Below are 16,531 nucleotides of genomic sequence, written 5' to 3'. Positions count from 1 at the left end.
GCAGGAGATGAGGGTAATACCACAGAGTCGTAGAAAAGAGGGCTTGGTTGTAATGAATATAAAGGGGATTCTTTTTCCTGGCTGCTGGACACAGAGAAGACCCTGTAATTCTCCTCTGTTTTCTATTTCCCAGGCTGACTGACAGCCTGTGTCACCACCCGGGGCAGACCCAGTCCAATAGCCATGGGAGTTAGTGGGATATTTGCACTGGATCAGATTGATTGTGTGGATGAGACAATGAGCAGTGCAGACTGGTAAATACCATGCATCTGGGCAGATCACCAATTAAATCATTGACACCAAAATGTACTAGATGATCTGGCATGCTCATTACTTCTGTGACTTCAGCACATTTTACTTCTAGGAGTGTGCCCAGGAAGGAAAAATGTTTCAAGTAATTAGCAGCTCTGAGGGCCAAATCCTGAAGTAGTTTCTCAGGCAAAATCCTCCTCAGTTTTGGTGAGATTTATGCCTGATGAAGAATTTCAGGATCTGTCCCCAGCTCTAATTTATGGGCAGCTAGCTACCATCACCTTACTGCCACTGGCCTGTAGCACAGCAGCCGTCCCCATCGTTACACACCTCAGCTGGGATCTTAATTGAACTTGTGCTTTAAACCTGGGAACCAAAATAACTGAACACTTTGGACGGCTCTTACAAACAAACCTAAGGGCGGGGGGGAATATATTCCCATCCCTCTGTTCAGCTTACCCTAGAATCACCTGAGTAAACTCTTTAAAGAGAGGTCATGGGGAGGGTGTGGCTGGGCCTGTTAGGGAAGTGCTAGCAAAACAGCAACCCACCCCACGTTGTTTCTGCTCTGGCATTGCATAGACAGGTAAGAGCAAAAATCCTTCTAGCTTTCTGCCTCTGAACTGCATTTGGTTTAGTTCAGCTGACGTTTTAGTATCTATTAGAATAGCTTCCTTCCTCTTTTTTTTTTAAATCTGATGCAAACAGATGGGACCCTGCAACAGTGTGGGTGAGATTTTCAAAGTACAATGATCAAGAAATCCAAAGCTATGGGTCAGCTCTCCCCAACTCCTTTATTTACCTGTTTAAACTTTATAGTACCCAGTTTACACCTTAGGTACTGTCCATGGATTAAAACAACTGTATTCAATATATAAAAAATGAAGATGTGTCTATTCCCCAAGCCCCCTAAGTGATCAGAATGTAATGACTCTCTGCTCCAGCACATCAACCTGCTCAATGCCTGGGGGAAAGGCGGGTTTTACAGTCTGCCTGGAAGATTAACAAATCTGGGATCTCATGGGCTAAGGAGGGAAGTGAGTTTCAAACTTTGATTTACAATTGCACTTTAGATCTCCCACAAAGACAATGCTTGTAGCTAAGCCTACAGTAAACTATCTAAAGATTTATTAAATAGGAAAAGGAAATGAGTTATTTACTGAGTTAAAGCAAGTAAACATATACACACAAATGAGATATAATAGTTTTCAAAAGATAACAGAAACTTCTATAATAAAAAGGTCATATGGCCTTTGCAGCTGGGAATCTCATGCTTATGCCTAGTAAACTTTGCCCCCTTCCCCAGAGTGCAAGCAGCATAAAGATCCTGTTTCTTCTATTTGGGGTTTTTATCCCCCTCCTGCCACGTGGGGTCTATTTCCGATCCTCTGTCCATTCACGCCTCCGGGCAGAGTTCCTCTGGGCAGCATCCACTGACTCCCTTGACACCTTTGAAGAGCAGTGGGCACTGTCCGGGGTCCTCTGCTCGGTGTCCCCATCCGGTTCCCTTCGTTTGACCCTTTGACCGCACTCCTGTCCCTGTTGTTCATTAGTTGTCCCCTGTAATTATTTTGTTTTCCAGGTCCTGTGGACCCCCCCCTTAGGCTGGGGGGGGATCCTTTAGCAGTGGGCGGGCTTTGCCCGTCCACTTCCTGGATCCCAATAAGGCCATGTGCTCTGAGCTGCAAACTCAGCTGATGGGAGGAATCCACTTTGCATGACTTGTCTTTATGGGGCGGAGTGTTATACCAATAAATAAAAACCAGCAGGATCTTATTAAAGGGAATAAGGCAAAATGCCACATTTATTGCGAATACAGAAAGAATCATAGTAAACAGTTAGGTATAGCTATAACATTCCATTCAATTTCATATTTATTCACACATTCATTCATACACACACACACAGGTTCTGCAAGGTTGTTATCATAGTTACCAGCCTTAGAGTTGCTCGTGCCAAGCCACTGGCCAGGTGGCCTGGACACGAGAAGGGAGCAGGGCCTTGTCAGAGGCACGTCTGACGCTCCTGGAAGTTGGTTTGCAGAATCAGACCCCAAAGTTCTCAGTTTCTAGAGTCCATTTTTATAGGAATTTCTTCTTATGCCAGTCTATGGGAATTGCTTCATCATGCTGTTGCTGAATCAATCAGCAGATGGCACATTCCTCACGGCTCCATGTTGTACTTCGGTTCTCCCATCCTTGAGGCTGTTGGGTGGATTCCAGTCTGCCCTCCGGGGGTCCTCTGGTTGTCTCCACTTGACGCCTTCTTTGGCCGAGGGACACTGGATTCTTAGGCTGGCACCTCCCTGATCATTCAGTTATTATCCATACCAAGCATCCATCCACATACATCCTCTATCTCTATTTTAATCACAATTTTAACAAAGCGAGATAAATACAACAAAAGGGCGGGGAGTCTCTGTGTGCTGTTTCTGTTGTTACAAAGTATCGCTTTGAGTCTCTCTCTGTGTGAGTAGTTGTTGTTACAAAGTATTGCTTTGAGAACAGACTTTGTCTTAGGATGTACTAACACAATTAGCAGCTTGCAAGTTTCACACAGAGAGGGTAAGAAACAGTAAAAACAAGAGACCAAAAAACAAGAGACTTCTTAGTTTAAATTCCAGCGTATTACTAATTATGGGGAATCAAACTCATTTGTGATTTTAATACAGAACTTCTTTAATATGATCCAACAGGAGGGCAGAACAACCAACATTGTTTGTCCTCTTTAACATCCCACAATAGTCCAGCGGGTGTCAATGGACCTTTCCTGTCGGACAAGATGTAATACCTTCTGCTGGAGATCAGCACTTCATGTTGGTTAATGCCACTCTCCTGTCTAGTGATTTACACAGCCCCTGAGGCTCAAATACAGCCACTCAAACATTACCTTGGATAAGGGATACAGATGTTATAAGTGAGATTAATGCATCCAGCAACTCACAAGCATTCAATCAAGTCTAAACACATTCTTATAATTCTAATACCATTGTAACAATACTAACACACAGGTAAACCAGACTGATTCCAGCTACATATTTGTCAGTGTTCAATTGACACATGGGGACTTCGGCATGAGCTGGCACTTGTCTGGTGGCATCACAGAAAGTACAATTATAAAATTTTCAGAAGACAGCAAACTGGGAGGGGTTACAAGCATTTGGAGGAAAGAATTGGAATTCAAAATGATCTTGAAAAAACAGGAGAAATGGTCTGAAATAAATAGAATGAAATTCAGTAAGGACAAATGCAAAGTACTCCACTTAGGAAGGAATAATGAATTGCACAAATACAAAATGAGAAATGAAATTACTGCCTAGAAAGGAGTGCTGCAGAAAAGGATCTAGGGATTATAGTGGATCACAAACTAAATACATCAACACTGCAATAGCGTTCCAAAAAAGCCAAACATCATTCTGGGATATATTAGAGTGTTGTAAGTAAGACACAAGAAATAATTCTTCCACTCTGCTCAACACTAACAAGGCCTCAACTGGAGTATTGTGGTCAGTTCTGGGCAGCATACTTCAGGAAAGACATGGAGAAATTGGAGAAGGTTCAGAGGAGAGCAACAAAAATGATCGAAGGTCTAGAAAATATGACCTGTGAGGAAAGATTGAAAAAATTGGGTTTGTTTAGTCTGGAGAAGAGAAGACTGAGGTGGGACATAAGTCTTCAAATACATAAAAGGTTGTTTAAAAAGAGAAGGTGTTTTCCTTATCCAATGAGGATAGAACAAGAAGTAATGGGCTTAAGTTGCAGCAAGGGAGATTTAGCTAAGAAACTAGGAAAAACTTCCTGTCAGGGTAATTAAGCAGTTAAAGAAATTGCCTAGGAAGGTTGTGGAATCACCATCATTGGAGGTTTTTAAGAACAGACTAGACAAACATCTTTCAGAGGTGGTCTAGATAATACTTATTCCCATTTCAGTGCAAGGGACTGGACTAGATGACCTATTGAGGTCCCTTCCAATCCTACACTTCTATGATTCTCCACCTCCACTGTGATAGCGAATCGAAGAAAGTATTTTCAATATAGATAAATAACTCCTTATCTATTATCTGTAAGTACATTTCACAATGAGATTAATACCAGTGTGACCCTGGCTTTCATTTAAGACCTCACATGAAGCTCTTTGGAGAGCCAGAATGTACATACCTGAATCAGGGTATTCTTGTATCCCCCTTGCCAGTTGGCCTGGAGAGGTCCATGGGTAACAGTTTCTCTTTACGTGTCCCTATTAAGTTCTGTTGGCCTATGATGAGAATATGCTGTGAGAAATTAATTGCTCATGTTTACCCTTCCTGGTGCATGCACCTGTTTTGATGTATACACAGAGAGCTGGATTTAGATACCCTTCATCCCACTGAGTAGCACCTTATTTCATGAGTAGCCTCCCTGATGTAAACTGGGCTAATTGTAAAATAAGGTGCTACTCAGAATCTGGCATGGAGTGAATTAAACACACGTGAAGATATTGGGGATGGAGAATGAGAACAATAAAACTACTGCTAACATTTCAATGTATGATGAAAATCCCTGATACAGGGAATTTAAAATAGAGATGCAGGTTTAGAGCCATGAATAACATCCTTTCCCCTCTGTGTCCAGTTATGGAGAAAGTGGACTCAGGCTCCTAGCTCAGTGAAAATCCTCATCTAGGCCAAATAATCTTCATCCCAAAGCATCCCCAAATGCTTTGCAACTCTTCCTCTTTGAGTTGGGGTTGGGTTGCTGTCTTCACAGCATGCAGAAATGTTGCAAGGTTCAGGGCCGGAAGTTAAGCAGCATGTGACCAACTGAACCCACAGCGGAAATGTAGGCAGGATTTAAGCATTCAGATAGCGAATTTGAGCACTGGGGTTGACACACCCTCTCCAAAACTGCCGTGACACTTGTAACAACATACTGCTTCCTAGCACCATGCTCAGTTATTGGCTCATTACTGACTTGGGCCTTGAGCTTGTAATGAGCACCACCCTGGCATCTGTGCTGAGCCCCATTTGCTGCAGTGCCCCACAGCGAGTCAGGATTAGAATCTGGAGTTCCTGGCTCTTACTATGTGTTATGTATATTAGTGGTTTTCAAACTTTTTTTCTGGCAACCCAATGAAGAAAATTGTTGATGCCCATGACCCAGTGGAGCTAAGGATGAGGGGTTTGGGGTGTGGAAGGGGCTCAGGGCTGGGGCAGAGGTTTGGGCTGCGGGGTGGGGCCAGGAATGAGGGCTTCAGGGTGTGGGAGGGGGCTCTGGGCTGGGGTGCGGGAGGGGGTCAGGGCCTGGGGTGCGGATGCAGGCTCTGGGGTGGGGCTGGGGATGAGGGGTTTGGGGTGCAGGAAGGGGATCTGGGTTTGTGGGGGGGGCTCAGGGATGGGGCAGGGGATTGGGGTGTGGGCTTACCTCTGGCAGCTCCTGGTCAGCGGCGCAGTTGGGGTGCAGAGGCAGGCTTCCTGCCTGTCCTGGCACTGCGGACCGCACCGCACCCTGGAAGCGGCCAGCAGCAGGTCTGGATCCTAGGTGGAGGTGCGCAAGCAGCTCCATGCGGCTCTTGCCTGCTGGCACTGCCCCACGCCCCACTCCCATTGGCCTGTTCCTGGCCAATGGGATTGCGGAGCCAGTGCGGGGGGCAGCACACGGAGCCCGTGGCCCCCACCACCTAGGAGCCGGACCTGCTGGCCGCTTCTGGGGCGCAGCGCGGTGTCAGAACAGGTAGGGACTAGCCTGTCTTAGCCGGGCAGCACCACCAACGGGACTTTTAATGGCCTGGTCGGCCATGCCGACTGCAGCCTGCGTGACCCAGTTTTGGGTTGCATCCCATGGTTTGAAAACCACTGATGTAAATGATCATAAGGCCTAGGAGTCTCAGTCATGGACAAAGACCCCATCATCTCAGGCACTGCATAAATACAGAACAAAAAGAAGGACCCTGCCCCAAAGGGCTTACAATCTATGGCCTTGTCTACACTACAGGCTAAATCGGCACTGCTGCGATCGATGCAGTAGCATCGATTTAACGATTTCACTAGTGAAGATGTGGTAAGTCGACAGGCCAGCGCTCTCCTGTCGACTTAACTTCCGCCTCTTGTTAAGGGGGATTAATTATGTTGACTGGAGAGCATCTCCCATTGACATAGCATGGAGCAGACACTGCTTTAAGTTGATTAAGCTACGTTGACTTAAGTTGCATAACTTACATCGACATAGAGCGCTAGTGTAGACCAGGCCTAAGTAGCAGGTAATGTGATTTTAAACACACAGTAAAACACTTATGCTCAATGTACATTTTTATTCTACATTGACAAAGATTGAAGTAGGAAGAAAGCCAAGCTACTGAAAACCTTGTACCTATGCTCTGGCTGTCCCCTCCTTTGTAATTATTATTGCACACAGGCATTTGCATAGCATCCATCAATGTACCCCGGTGCCTTAGCACTGTCTTTAATACCGCTCTTTCTGTATTTAGCTGTCTAATATTTACCTGCCTCATGTGAGGAGTTGTGAGGATTCACTAATGACTTGTATTGTGGGGGTGCCTAGAGGCTCTGGATCAGGGTCCCATTGTGCTAGGCAGGTCACAGAAAGATAGTCTTTGCCCTACAGAACAATAAAAGAGATTGAGGAAGCACAGGGCAAAGTGAGACGGTTATGACTATCGTAATCAGCAGCAGTTGCCTGCGTAATTGCCCACAAAATGTGGTGAGAGCCCCGGACGAAAGTCACAATAAGAGTGCTGTGACTCTAATAAATTCATGACCATGGGCAGTGCCTGGGCATTGCTGCGCTGCATAGAATGGCATGCAGGGTTTCACAGTGACGGCAGTGGTAGATTTCAGATCCTGCTGGACTAAGGGGAATCAACATTTAACAGTTTGTATACGGCCTATGACTCCATCGAGCAGTCCTGACTCTATTCAGTATAGGGGTATGGCAACATACAACACGCCAGCCAGCTTCTTATTGTTTTGTTGGAAGAAAAATATATTGGATACAGCTCTGTTTAGCATAAGAAGTTTCTCTTGAACGAGGTCTGTTAGAGAGGGCAATGAGTAACCACGGTGAATTTCCAAGGGTAGGTGGCTCGCCTCTTGCAGCTGCCTAATATCCTATTCCAATTTCCCCATCCTGTTCAAATGTAAACAATAGGTTTTACATTAATCCTGGAGAGAAATATCTATCAACTGCATTGCATTTGAAACTATGGGCTGTGCACACAAACATGCACCGAAATAACTAAATTCGTGTTCATTCACCTTTTGTGGTATTCAGTATATAGGCTAGTCCTATGTCCTTGTAAAGATCACCCTCCCGTTGCATATTAATGCACTGTAATCAGTCATTATAATAATCCGTGTTCCCACATCCATTGCATTTACACATCTATGGCATAGGAAATAGAACTCCTCTCCTTCCTCCCCACTGCATATGCAACTCATTGCGATGGAGTGGAAGGCCAACGCATTTACCTGCGTTGGCCTTCCACTCCATTTAACTGGATACTCTCATAAAAAACCAACCTTCCACACAAACTTCCTCGTGGCTGGATTTTACTAAAACTAGACAAGCCATTTACAACACACACTTTGCTTCTCTACAAAAGAAAAAGGACACTAAACTTTCTAAACTACTACATGCTACAAGGGGCCACAGCAATGGTTCCCTCAACCCACCCAGCAATATTGTTAATCTATCCAACTATACTCTCAGCCCAGCAGAAGCAGCTGTCCTATCTCGGGGCCTCTCCTTCTGCCCCTCCACCCCCACGAACATGATACAGTTCTGTGGTGACCTAGAATCCTATTTTCGACGTCTCCGACTCAAGGAATATTTCCAAAATACCTCTGAACAACATACTAATCCACAGAGGCCTCCCGACCAACATTACAAAAAGAAGGATTCTAGGTGGACTCCTCCTGAAGGTCGAAACAGCAGACTGGACTTCTACATAGAGTGCTTCCGCCGACATGCACGGGCTGAAATTGTGGAAAAGCAGCATCACTTGCCCCATAACCTCAGCCGTGCGGAACACAATGCCATCCACAGCCTCAGAAACAACTCTGACATCATAATCAAAAAGGCTGACAAAGGAGGTGCTGTTGTCATCATGAATAGGTCGGAATATGAACAAGAGGCTGCTCGGCAGCTCTCCAACACCACTTTCTACAAGCCATTACCCTATGATCCCACTGAGAGTTACCAAAAGCAACTACAGCATTTGCTCAAGAAACTTCCTGAAAAAGCACAAGATCAAATCCGCACAGACACACCCCTGGAACCCCGACCTGGGATATTCTATCTACTACCCAAGATCCATAAACCTGGAAATCCTGGGCGCCCCATCATCTCAGGCATTGGCACCCTGACAGCAGGATTGTCTGGCTATGTAGACTCCCTCCTCAGGCCCTACGCTACCAGCACTCCCAGCTACCTTCGAGATACCACTGACTTCCTGAGGAAACTACAATCCATCGGTGATCTTCCTGATAACACCATCCTAGCCACTATGGATGTAGAAGCCCTCTACACCAACATTCCACACAAAGATGGACTACAAGCCGTCAAGAACACTATCCCCGATAATGTCACGGCTAACCTGGTGGCTGAACTTTGTGACTTTGTCCTTACCCATAACTATTTTACATTTGGGGACAATGTATACCTTCAGATCAGCGGCACTGCTATGGGTACCCGCATGGCCCCACAGTATGCCAACATTTTTATGGCTGATTTAGAACAACGCTTCCTCAGCTCTCGTCCCCTAACGCCTCTACTCTACTTGCGCTATATTGATGACATCTTCATCATCTGGACCCATGGAAAAGAAGCCCTTGAGGAATTCCACCATGATTTCAACAATTTCCATCCCACCATCAACCTCAGCCTGGTCCAGTCCACACAAGAGATCCACTTCCTGGACACTACAGTGCTAATAAACAATGGTCACATAAACACCACCCTATACCGGAAACCTACTGACCGCTATTCCTACCTACATGCCTCCAGCTTTCACCCTGACCACACCACACGATCCATCGTCTACAGCCAAGCTCTGCGATACAACCGCATTTGCTCCAATCCCTCAGACAGAGACAAACACCTACAAGATCTCTATCAAGCATTCTTACAACTACAATACCCACCTGCGGAAGTGAAGAAACAGATTGATAGAGCCAGAAGAGTTCCCAGAAGTCACCTACTACAGGACAGGCCTAACAAAGAAAATAACAGAACGCCACTAGCTGTCACCTTCAGCCCCCAACTAAAACCCCTCCAACGCATTATTAAGGATCTACAACCTATCCTGAAGGATGACCCAACACTCTCACAAATCTTGGGAGACAGGCCAGTCCTTGCCTACAGACAACCCCCCAACCTGAAGCGAATACTCACCAGCAACCACATACCACACAACAGAACCACTAGCCCAGGAACCTATCCTTGCAACAAAGCCCGTTGCCAACTGTGCCCACATATCTATTCAGGGGACACCATCACAGGGCCTAACAACATCAGCCACACTATCAGAGGCTCGTTCACCTGCACATCCACCAATGTGATATATGCCATCATGTGCCAGCAATGCCCCTCTGCCATGTACATTGGTCAAACTGGACAGTCTCTACGTAAAAGAATAAATGGACACAAATCAGATGTCAAGAATTATAACATCCATAAACCAGTTGGAGAACACTTCAATCTCTCTGGTCACGCAATCAGAGACATGAAGGTCGCTATCTTACAACAAAAAAACTTCAAATCCAGAGTCCAGCGAGAAACTGCTGAATTGGAATTCATTTGCAAATTGGATACTATTAATTTAGGCTTAAATAGAGACTGGGAGTGGCTAAGTCATTATGCAAGGTAGCCTATTTCCCCTTGTTTTTTCCTCCCCCCCCCCCCCCCCCCCCCGACGTTCTGGTTAAACTTGGATTTACGCTGGAAGTGGCCCACCTTGATTGCCATGCACAGTGTGGGGAGAGTGGTCAGTTTGGATGAGCTATTGCCAGCAGGAGAGTGAGTTTGTGTGGGGGGGGGGGGGCGGGGGAGTGAGAAAACCTGGATTTGTGCTGGAAATGGCCCACTTTGATTTTCATGCAGGTTGTAAGGAGAGTGGTCACTTTGGATAGGCTATTACCAGCAGGAGAGTGAGTTTGTGTGTGTGGTTTTTGGAGGGGGGTGAGGGGGTGAGAGAACCTGGATTTCTGCAGGAAATGGCCCACCTTGATTATCATACACATTGTGAAGACAGTGGTCACTTTGGATGGGCTATTACCAGCAAGAGAGTGAGTTTGTTTGTGGGAGGGCGGAGGGTGAGAAAACCTGGATTTGTGCTGGAAATGGCCCAACTTGATGATCACTTTAGATAAGCTATTACCAGCAGGAGAGTGGGGTGGGAGGAGGTATTGTTTCATGATGTCTGTGTATATAATGTCTTCTGCGATTTCCACAGTATGCATCCGATGAAGTGAGCTGTAGCTCACGAAAGCTCATGCTCAAATAAATTGGTTAGTCTCTAAGGTGCCACAAGTCCTCCTTTTCTTTTTGCGAATACAGACTAACACGGCTGTTACTCTGAAACCTGGCATTTACCTTGAGTTCCAGGAAGGGGGGGGGCAGGGTGAAGTTAGTGATGATTGCACAACAGCAGTTGCAAATGCAATGAGAGGTGGGGTGGAGCTGGAGGTTGCAAGCTGCGCGCACAATGAGAGGAATTCTTTATTTTTACAGCTCCCCCCGGCCAGTGCACCTGCAATTCATAGACTGGGCACCAACCCACTGCATTTGCCTCTGTATCACTCTTTTGTGGGCAGGGGCCATTTTTGTGTTCCTACAGCACTTAGCAGAGGGGGCCCTGATCCACATAGGGTTGCCAATTTTGGTTGGACATATTCCTGGAGGTTTCATTGCATGCCATAATCCTTAATTAAAGATTAATCCTGGAGGCTCTAGGACAATGGCAACCCTAGATCCATGGCTGGGGCTCCTAGGTACAGTGGCTGAGTAACGCACTGGCCAGGGGCCCCAGCCAATCTGGGGGCCCTGCAGGAGGACTGGAAGATGTCTAGAAGTGGGGGGAGGCACCAGCAGGGGAAGTGTGGCCCTGCCCCTTGCTCCGCCTCTTCCCCGTAATGCCCCACCCCCTGGACAGGCTGGAAGCCAGAGCCAGGCCAGGGAGCTCAGGCCACTGTGGGGAGACTTGGACCCTTCACCTGCCCGGGGGCCCAAGAGGAGCCCTTGGACCATGTCCCCTCCCCCCAGGGCACATTGTCCAGGGCAGGTGGAGTGTCGAGCTCCTCCCAGGGGCCAGGCTGGCTGGCTCTTACTAGGGCCTGGCTCCAGCTTCCAACCTGGCCTGCGGGTGGGGCCTTGGGAGGGAGGAGGTGGAGGAGAAGCAGGTTGTGGGGCCCTGTGGTGAGGGGGAGGGGCTCAGGCCCACCTCAACCCCCCCACTGGAAAGAGGCTGGTGCTGCTAGCAGGGGCTTTGCGCCTGCCTAAGACTACGCCGCCCAGGCTCAAAAGTGAGCGCCAGGCCTGGCCCTCCTTTAAAAATGTGTGTGTGTGTGTCGAGGGGGGTGGGGTGCATGGCTCCCGAGGATTTCCCCAGTTCTTGGGCCCCGGGGGAGCAGGGGCCCAGGGTAAATACATAAATCTGAAGCCACCTCTGCCTCGGGGTTGACGCCAGGCAAATATTAAATAAGAGGGAGACTGGAGTCACCTCTCCACAGCCTCGGTGCATGGGCAGTTTCTGCTCCCCGGCCTGTTTCCCTGTAAACGTCGCCTGCCCCAGCCACGCCTTGGAAAGATGCCCGCCCTGCACCCCCAGGCAATTGTCCTCCGGGCTGCAGATAGTTCGGCACCCGCCAGCATCCCTCCCGGCTCGATGTGCCCATTTTATAGGGGCCCTCCCGATTTTGGGATCTTTTTCTTATATACTAACAATAATACCTAGCTGGGCACCAACCCACTGCATTTGCCTCTGCATCGCTCTTTTGTGGGCAGGGGGCCACAAAATTTCCCCCCCCTCCTTTTACCCCCCCTCCATTACCCCCCACCCCCGTCCTGATTTTTCACATTTGCTGCCTGGTCACCCGACTCCCTGCCCTCCCGATCTCTGCAGACCGAGCACCCCCGGCCCCCGCCCGGTGCGGCTGCCAGCTCTGCCGGCGGCTGCGGGGAGAGACGGGTTAAAGGGCTTAACTTCCTCCTCTGCCTCCTGCCGCGCTCCGGTGACGCCGCTTGCCGCCGGGACTTGACCAAGTATGTCTGTTTCCCACTGAGAGACAGACAGACGGACGGACGGACAAGCCTCGCCGGCAGGGGGAGGCTGCGGAACCCAGGCGTCCGGCTCCGAGCGATCCCTGCTGCCGCGCGGCTCATCATGCCCTTCCGAAAAGGTAAGGGCGCCCCTGCGGGCACATGCCCCTGCCCCTGCCCCCCCGGCTCGGCGGGCGAGGCGTGGCTGCCCCACCCGCCCCTGCAGCGGGCTCGGGGGCTGCAGGAGGGTTGAATGGCAAAGAGGAGGACGGTGGGATTTGGGGTGACCTCCCCCCCCCCCCAGCTCAAGGCCGGGGGCTGCGGGAACACCGGGCGCCGCTGATCTGGGGGCCAGGGCCGGGCTGCTGCTGCTGGTTTCCGCGCTGTGCTTAGGGGGTGGTTTATGATCATTGCAGCGTTTGAAAAGCTGGTTGGCTTCCTGTTTGCTTGGGCTGGGATTTGACTGTCCGCCTTGCCCTGGGCTATGCTGCGTGTAGGTACAGTGTGTGAGTTAGTCACACACACCCTTTCAGCTAATAATAGGTACATAAACCGATCAAGGTTTAATTGAACAAGCACCTGGGATATATGTATTTCCTATTTGAAAGGCTCTCTCTCCCTCTTTTTTTTTTTTTTTACTGCATTGCTCGCCTTGATTAACCGAACCGCTGTTGTACAGTTGAAGTACAAATCCCACTGAAATGGGGGAGCCAGTCGTTTGAAAATGAACAAAGCAATGGAAAAACATACAGTAGGGACCAGTCCTGCCTTGTTGTGGGTTGGACTTTGGCCACTTAGGCTGAGAGGACCGGGCTAGTGTGTGTGTTGTCCTTGCTCTCTGCTGGAGAGAATCAGAACTGCTCAACTGTGTGTCATAGGACCTAGACTGCTAACAGAGATTCTCTTCTAGCAGGGGACTGGGCTTCTGGAGCCAGAGGAGCTGAGTTCTGTCCCAGAAACCACAGTGAAATTGTCATAATGGGGCAGTCTGGAATTCCTAGGTGGTCGTGGATTTATTACTGGGTTGAATCCATCCCCCATTTCTGTGAGGTTCCACTTCAGTGATTGACTGAGGTCAGTCCCGTCTGCTTGTCCCAAAGCTCTGCAGGCCAGCACGGGGTTAAAGTGCTATGGGGAACGGACACAGCTTACAGGGGACAAAGGCACCTACTAGCTGTCTTGTGAGCCACTCGCAGATAAGTGTAGGAGTGGTGAGTGCTGCAGAGGGAGTAGATTCTCATCCTTCTGGGGCTGCTGCGATGCAGTGCCTTTACTTTAAGGGAAGCAGACTGCGACGCTGGAGACCTGCACTCAATTTCGGGCTCTGTCAGTGGCCTGCTGAGCGACCTTGGGCAAGTCACTTCACAGCCCTGTGCCTCAGTTTCCCCATCATAAAACGGGAATAGTGACTACTGAGCTCCTCTGCAAAGTGCTTTAAGATCTCGCAATGAAGAGGGTTATATAAAAGCTAGGTGGTATTGTTAGTAATTCCCTTCCCATGTACACCCATGTCAGCTCTGTGTGCCAGCAAGTTCTGTGACAGCGGTGACATCCTAGCATGGTGCGTGCCGGGATGCAGAATGGGAATCGGGCAGGACATCTGTGGGAAATCAAAAAGAAGAAAACCCCAGTACATTTCAAATGAACATTGTACTGCTCCTCTCTGAGCAGACGCAGTGTAGCATATAACCCCACAAAGGCTTAATCTTTCCAGTTGCTGGTCGCCTTTTAAAAATGAAGGGCCACGTTCTCCTTTCACTTAACTTGGTGTGTGTCAGGAGTAACGCCAATGAAGTGAGTGGTGTGAGAGGAGAACTGGGCTCGCTGTCTCAAAAAAGTGGGATTGGACTGCAGCTATGAATAATGCACATACTCATTCAAAGGATTAGTACATCAAAACACTTGTGACATAAGCTTCTCTGGGAGGAGAGGGCTCTGTTCTGGTGTCCCTGCTGGGCCAAAACAGCATGACAGTTAGATCTGCAGGCAGAGTTCACCCAAAATGATTGAGGGGACTGGAGGGGTTGACTGATAAGGAAAGGTTGAGTTGAATACATAAAGTTTGGTTGAGTGATAGCCACGGGGTGGGGGAAATAGTCCCTTCAAGCAAGTGTAGTATCTAACCCTACAGCGCTGCTCAGAGAAGGGACTGTTTAAGGTGGTGTAAAGAGGAATTAAGGGATGAAATTGAGAAAGGGGAGTTTCAGGCTGGATGGTGTGTGTGTGTGGGTTGGGGGGCAGCAGGGCTGGGACATAGGATTTAAAGTTTATGAGCCTCCATCCTATCCTGCTGTGAGCTCTCTCCTCCCCAACCTTTTAAGCAGCTCTCTCTTTCTCACTCCACCAGATCAGCACAGCTGGGCTGTTTGACAGGAGGCGCATTGAACAGAGATGATGACCCAGTGTGATAAGGGTGAGACAGGATAGGACAACTGCTGGCAGGAGAGGAGAGGCCTGGAAAACTGCAGTAAAATACTGATACTGAACATGTGTGGGGAAGACCAGGAGAGGCCTGAGGAAAGATGGGGGTGACCCAGAGGGAAAGGGAAATGTGGGGAGAAGAGAACTGGTTCTAAGTGTCAGGGTGATCAGGGTGTGTACAGGCTTGCTTGCAGGCATGTGAATACAGAGCGTGATCCCAGCCTAGGAGTGTACTTCTGTTCCTTTCTGAGACTCGGAGCAGCATGAGCCGGTTTACATCTTTGCGGTTGGATTGGGCAGCCAATTTCAGATTTGTATATGTATTGTCAGGTGAAGGACAGAACTGTTTGTAACAGACTGAGAAACACATGAGCCTGCGGGGAAGAAAGACCAACGGGTCAGAGAATGGAGGCCGGACTTTCAAAAGTGCTCAGCACCCAGCGGCTCCCAAGGAGAATGAGGAGGCTTGAGCACTTGTGTTAATCTGGGTTTTTTGTTCAGGTGTCTAAATGGGGGCTGAACTCTTATGACAATCAGGTCGCTGGCCCGCTACTGGTGGGGGGGGCCCTTTGATCAGAGAGACGCTGCTGTACAAAGGGACCTTGTCCCAAGGATCAGCCAGTCTTGCAATCTCCTGCGTTGGAACTGTGAAAGAGTACAAACCTTGATTTCACAGTAGCAGCTGTGTTCGTCTGTATCCGCAAAAATAACAGGAGTACTTGTGGCACCTTAGAGACTAACAAATTTATTAGACCATAATCATAGAATCATAGAATATCAGGGTTGGAAGGGACCCCAGAAGGTCATCTAGTCCAACCCCCTGCTCGAAGCAGGACCAAGTCCCAGTTAAATCATCCCAGCCAGGGCTTTGTCAAGCCTGACCTTAAAAACCTCTAAGGAAGGAGATTCTACCACCTCCCTAGGTAACGCATTCCAGTGTTTCACCATCCTCTTAGTGAAAAAGTTTTTCCTAATATCCAATCTAAACCTCCCCCAAGTTCCCCATAAGCTTTCGTGGGCTACAGCCCACTTCATCGGATGCATAGAATGGAACATATAGTAAGAAGATATATATATACACACACAGAGAAGGTGGAAGTTGCCATACAAACTGTAAGAGGCTAATTAATTAAGATGAGCTATTATCAGCTGGAGGGGAAAAAAGAAAACTTTTGTAGTGATAATCAAGATGGCCCATTTAGACAGTTGACAAGAAAGTGTGAGGATACTTAACATGTGGAAATAGATTCAATATGTGTAATGACCCAGTCGCTCCCAGTCTCTATTCAAACCCAAATTAATGGTATCTAGTTTGCATATTAATTCAAGCTCAGCAGTTTCTCATTGGAGTCTGTTTTTGAAGCTTTTCTGTTGCAAAATTGCCACCTTTAAATCTTTTACTGAGTGGCCAGAGAGATTGAAGTGTTCTCCCCGCAGTTTTTGAATGTTATAATTCTTGACATCTGATTTATGTCCATTTATTCTTTTACGTACAGACTGTCTGGTTTGGCCAATGTACATGGCAGAGGGGCATTGCTGGCACATGATGGCATATATCACATTGGTAGAACCTTGATTGTGTTTTATAAAAACCCTACTTCCACATA

The 16,531-nt window shown here is 48.1% G+C and overlaps 1 protein-coding gene and 1 long non-coding RNA gene across 4 annotated transcripts in view; one reads left to right on the top strand and one right to left on the bottom strand.

Moving 5' to 3' along the window:
• Positions 1-3,515: 3,515 nt before the first annotated feature.
• On the bottom strand, positions 3,516-7,679 carry LOC119565288. Its single transcript, XR_005223909.2, has 3 exons — positions 6,730-7,679; positions 4,410-4,506; positions 3,516-3,854 (listed from the first exon to the last, which is right to left on the bottom strand). It is a non-coding gene; the product is annotated as an uncharacterized LOC119565288 (long non-coding RNA).
• A 3,703-nt stretch (positions 7,680-11,382) lies between these two features.
• The window catches only part of PFKFB3 (6-phosphofructo-2-kinase/fructose-2,6-biphosphatase 3), a 72,113-nt gene continuing 66,964 nt past the window's right edge, over positions 11,383-16,531 (top strand). For 2 of the 3 annotated variants that reach the window (XM_043520733.1, XM_043520726.1), the window contains exon 1: positions 12,393-12,643. In XM_043520733.1, the coding sequence (XP_043376668.1) occupies positions 12,628-12,643 (16 nt within the window). In that variant the 5' untranslated portion in view covers positions 12,393-12,627. Of the gene's footprint in view, positions 12,644-16,531 lie in introns of all 3 variants that reach the window. The other variant, XM_037889355.2, reaches the window with a different exon arrangement.

The sequence above is a fragment of the Chelonia mydas genome, chromosome 1, assembly GCF_015237465.2.
Source record: "Chelonia mydas isolate rCheMyd1 chromosome 1, rCheMyd1.pri.v2, whole genome shotgun sequence".
Taxonomy (NCBI): domain Eukaryota; kingdom Metazoa; phylum Chordata; order Testudines; family Cheloniidae; genus Chelonia; species Chelonia mydas.
This window is presented reverse-complemented; position numbering and strand designations above follow the sequence as displayed.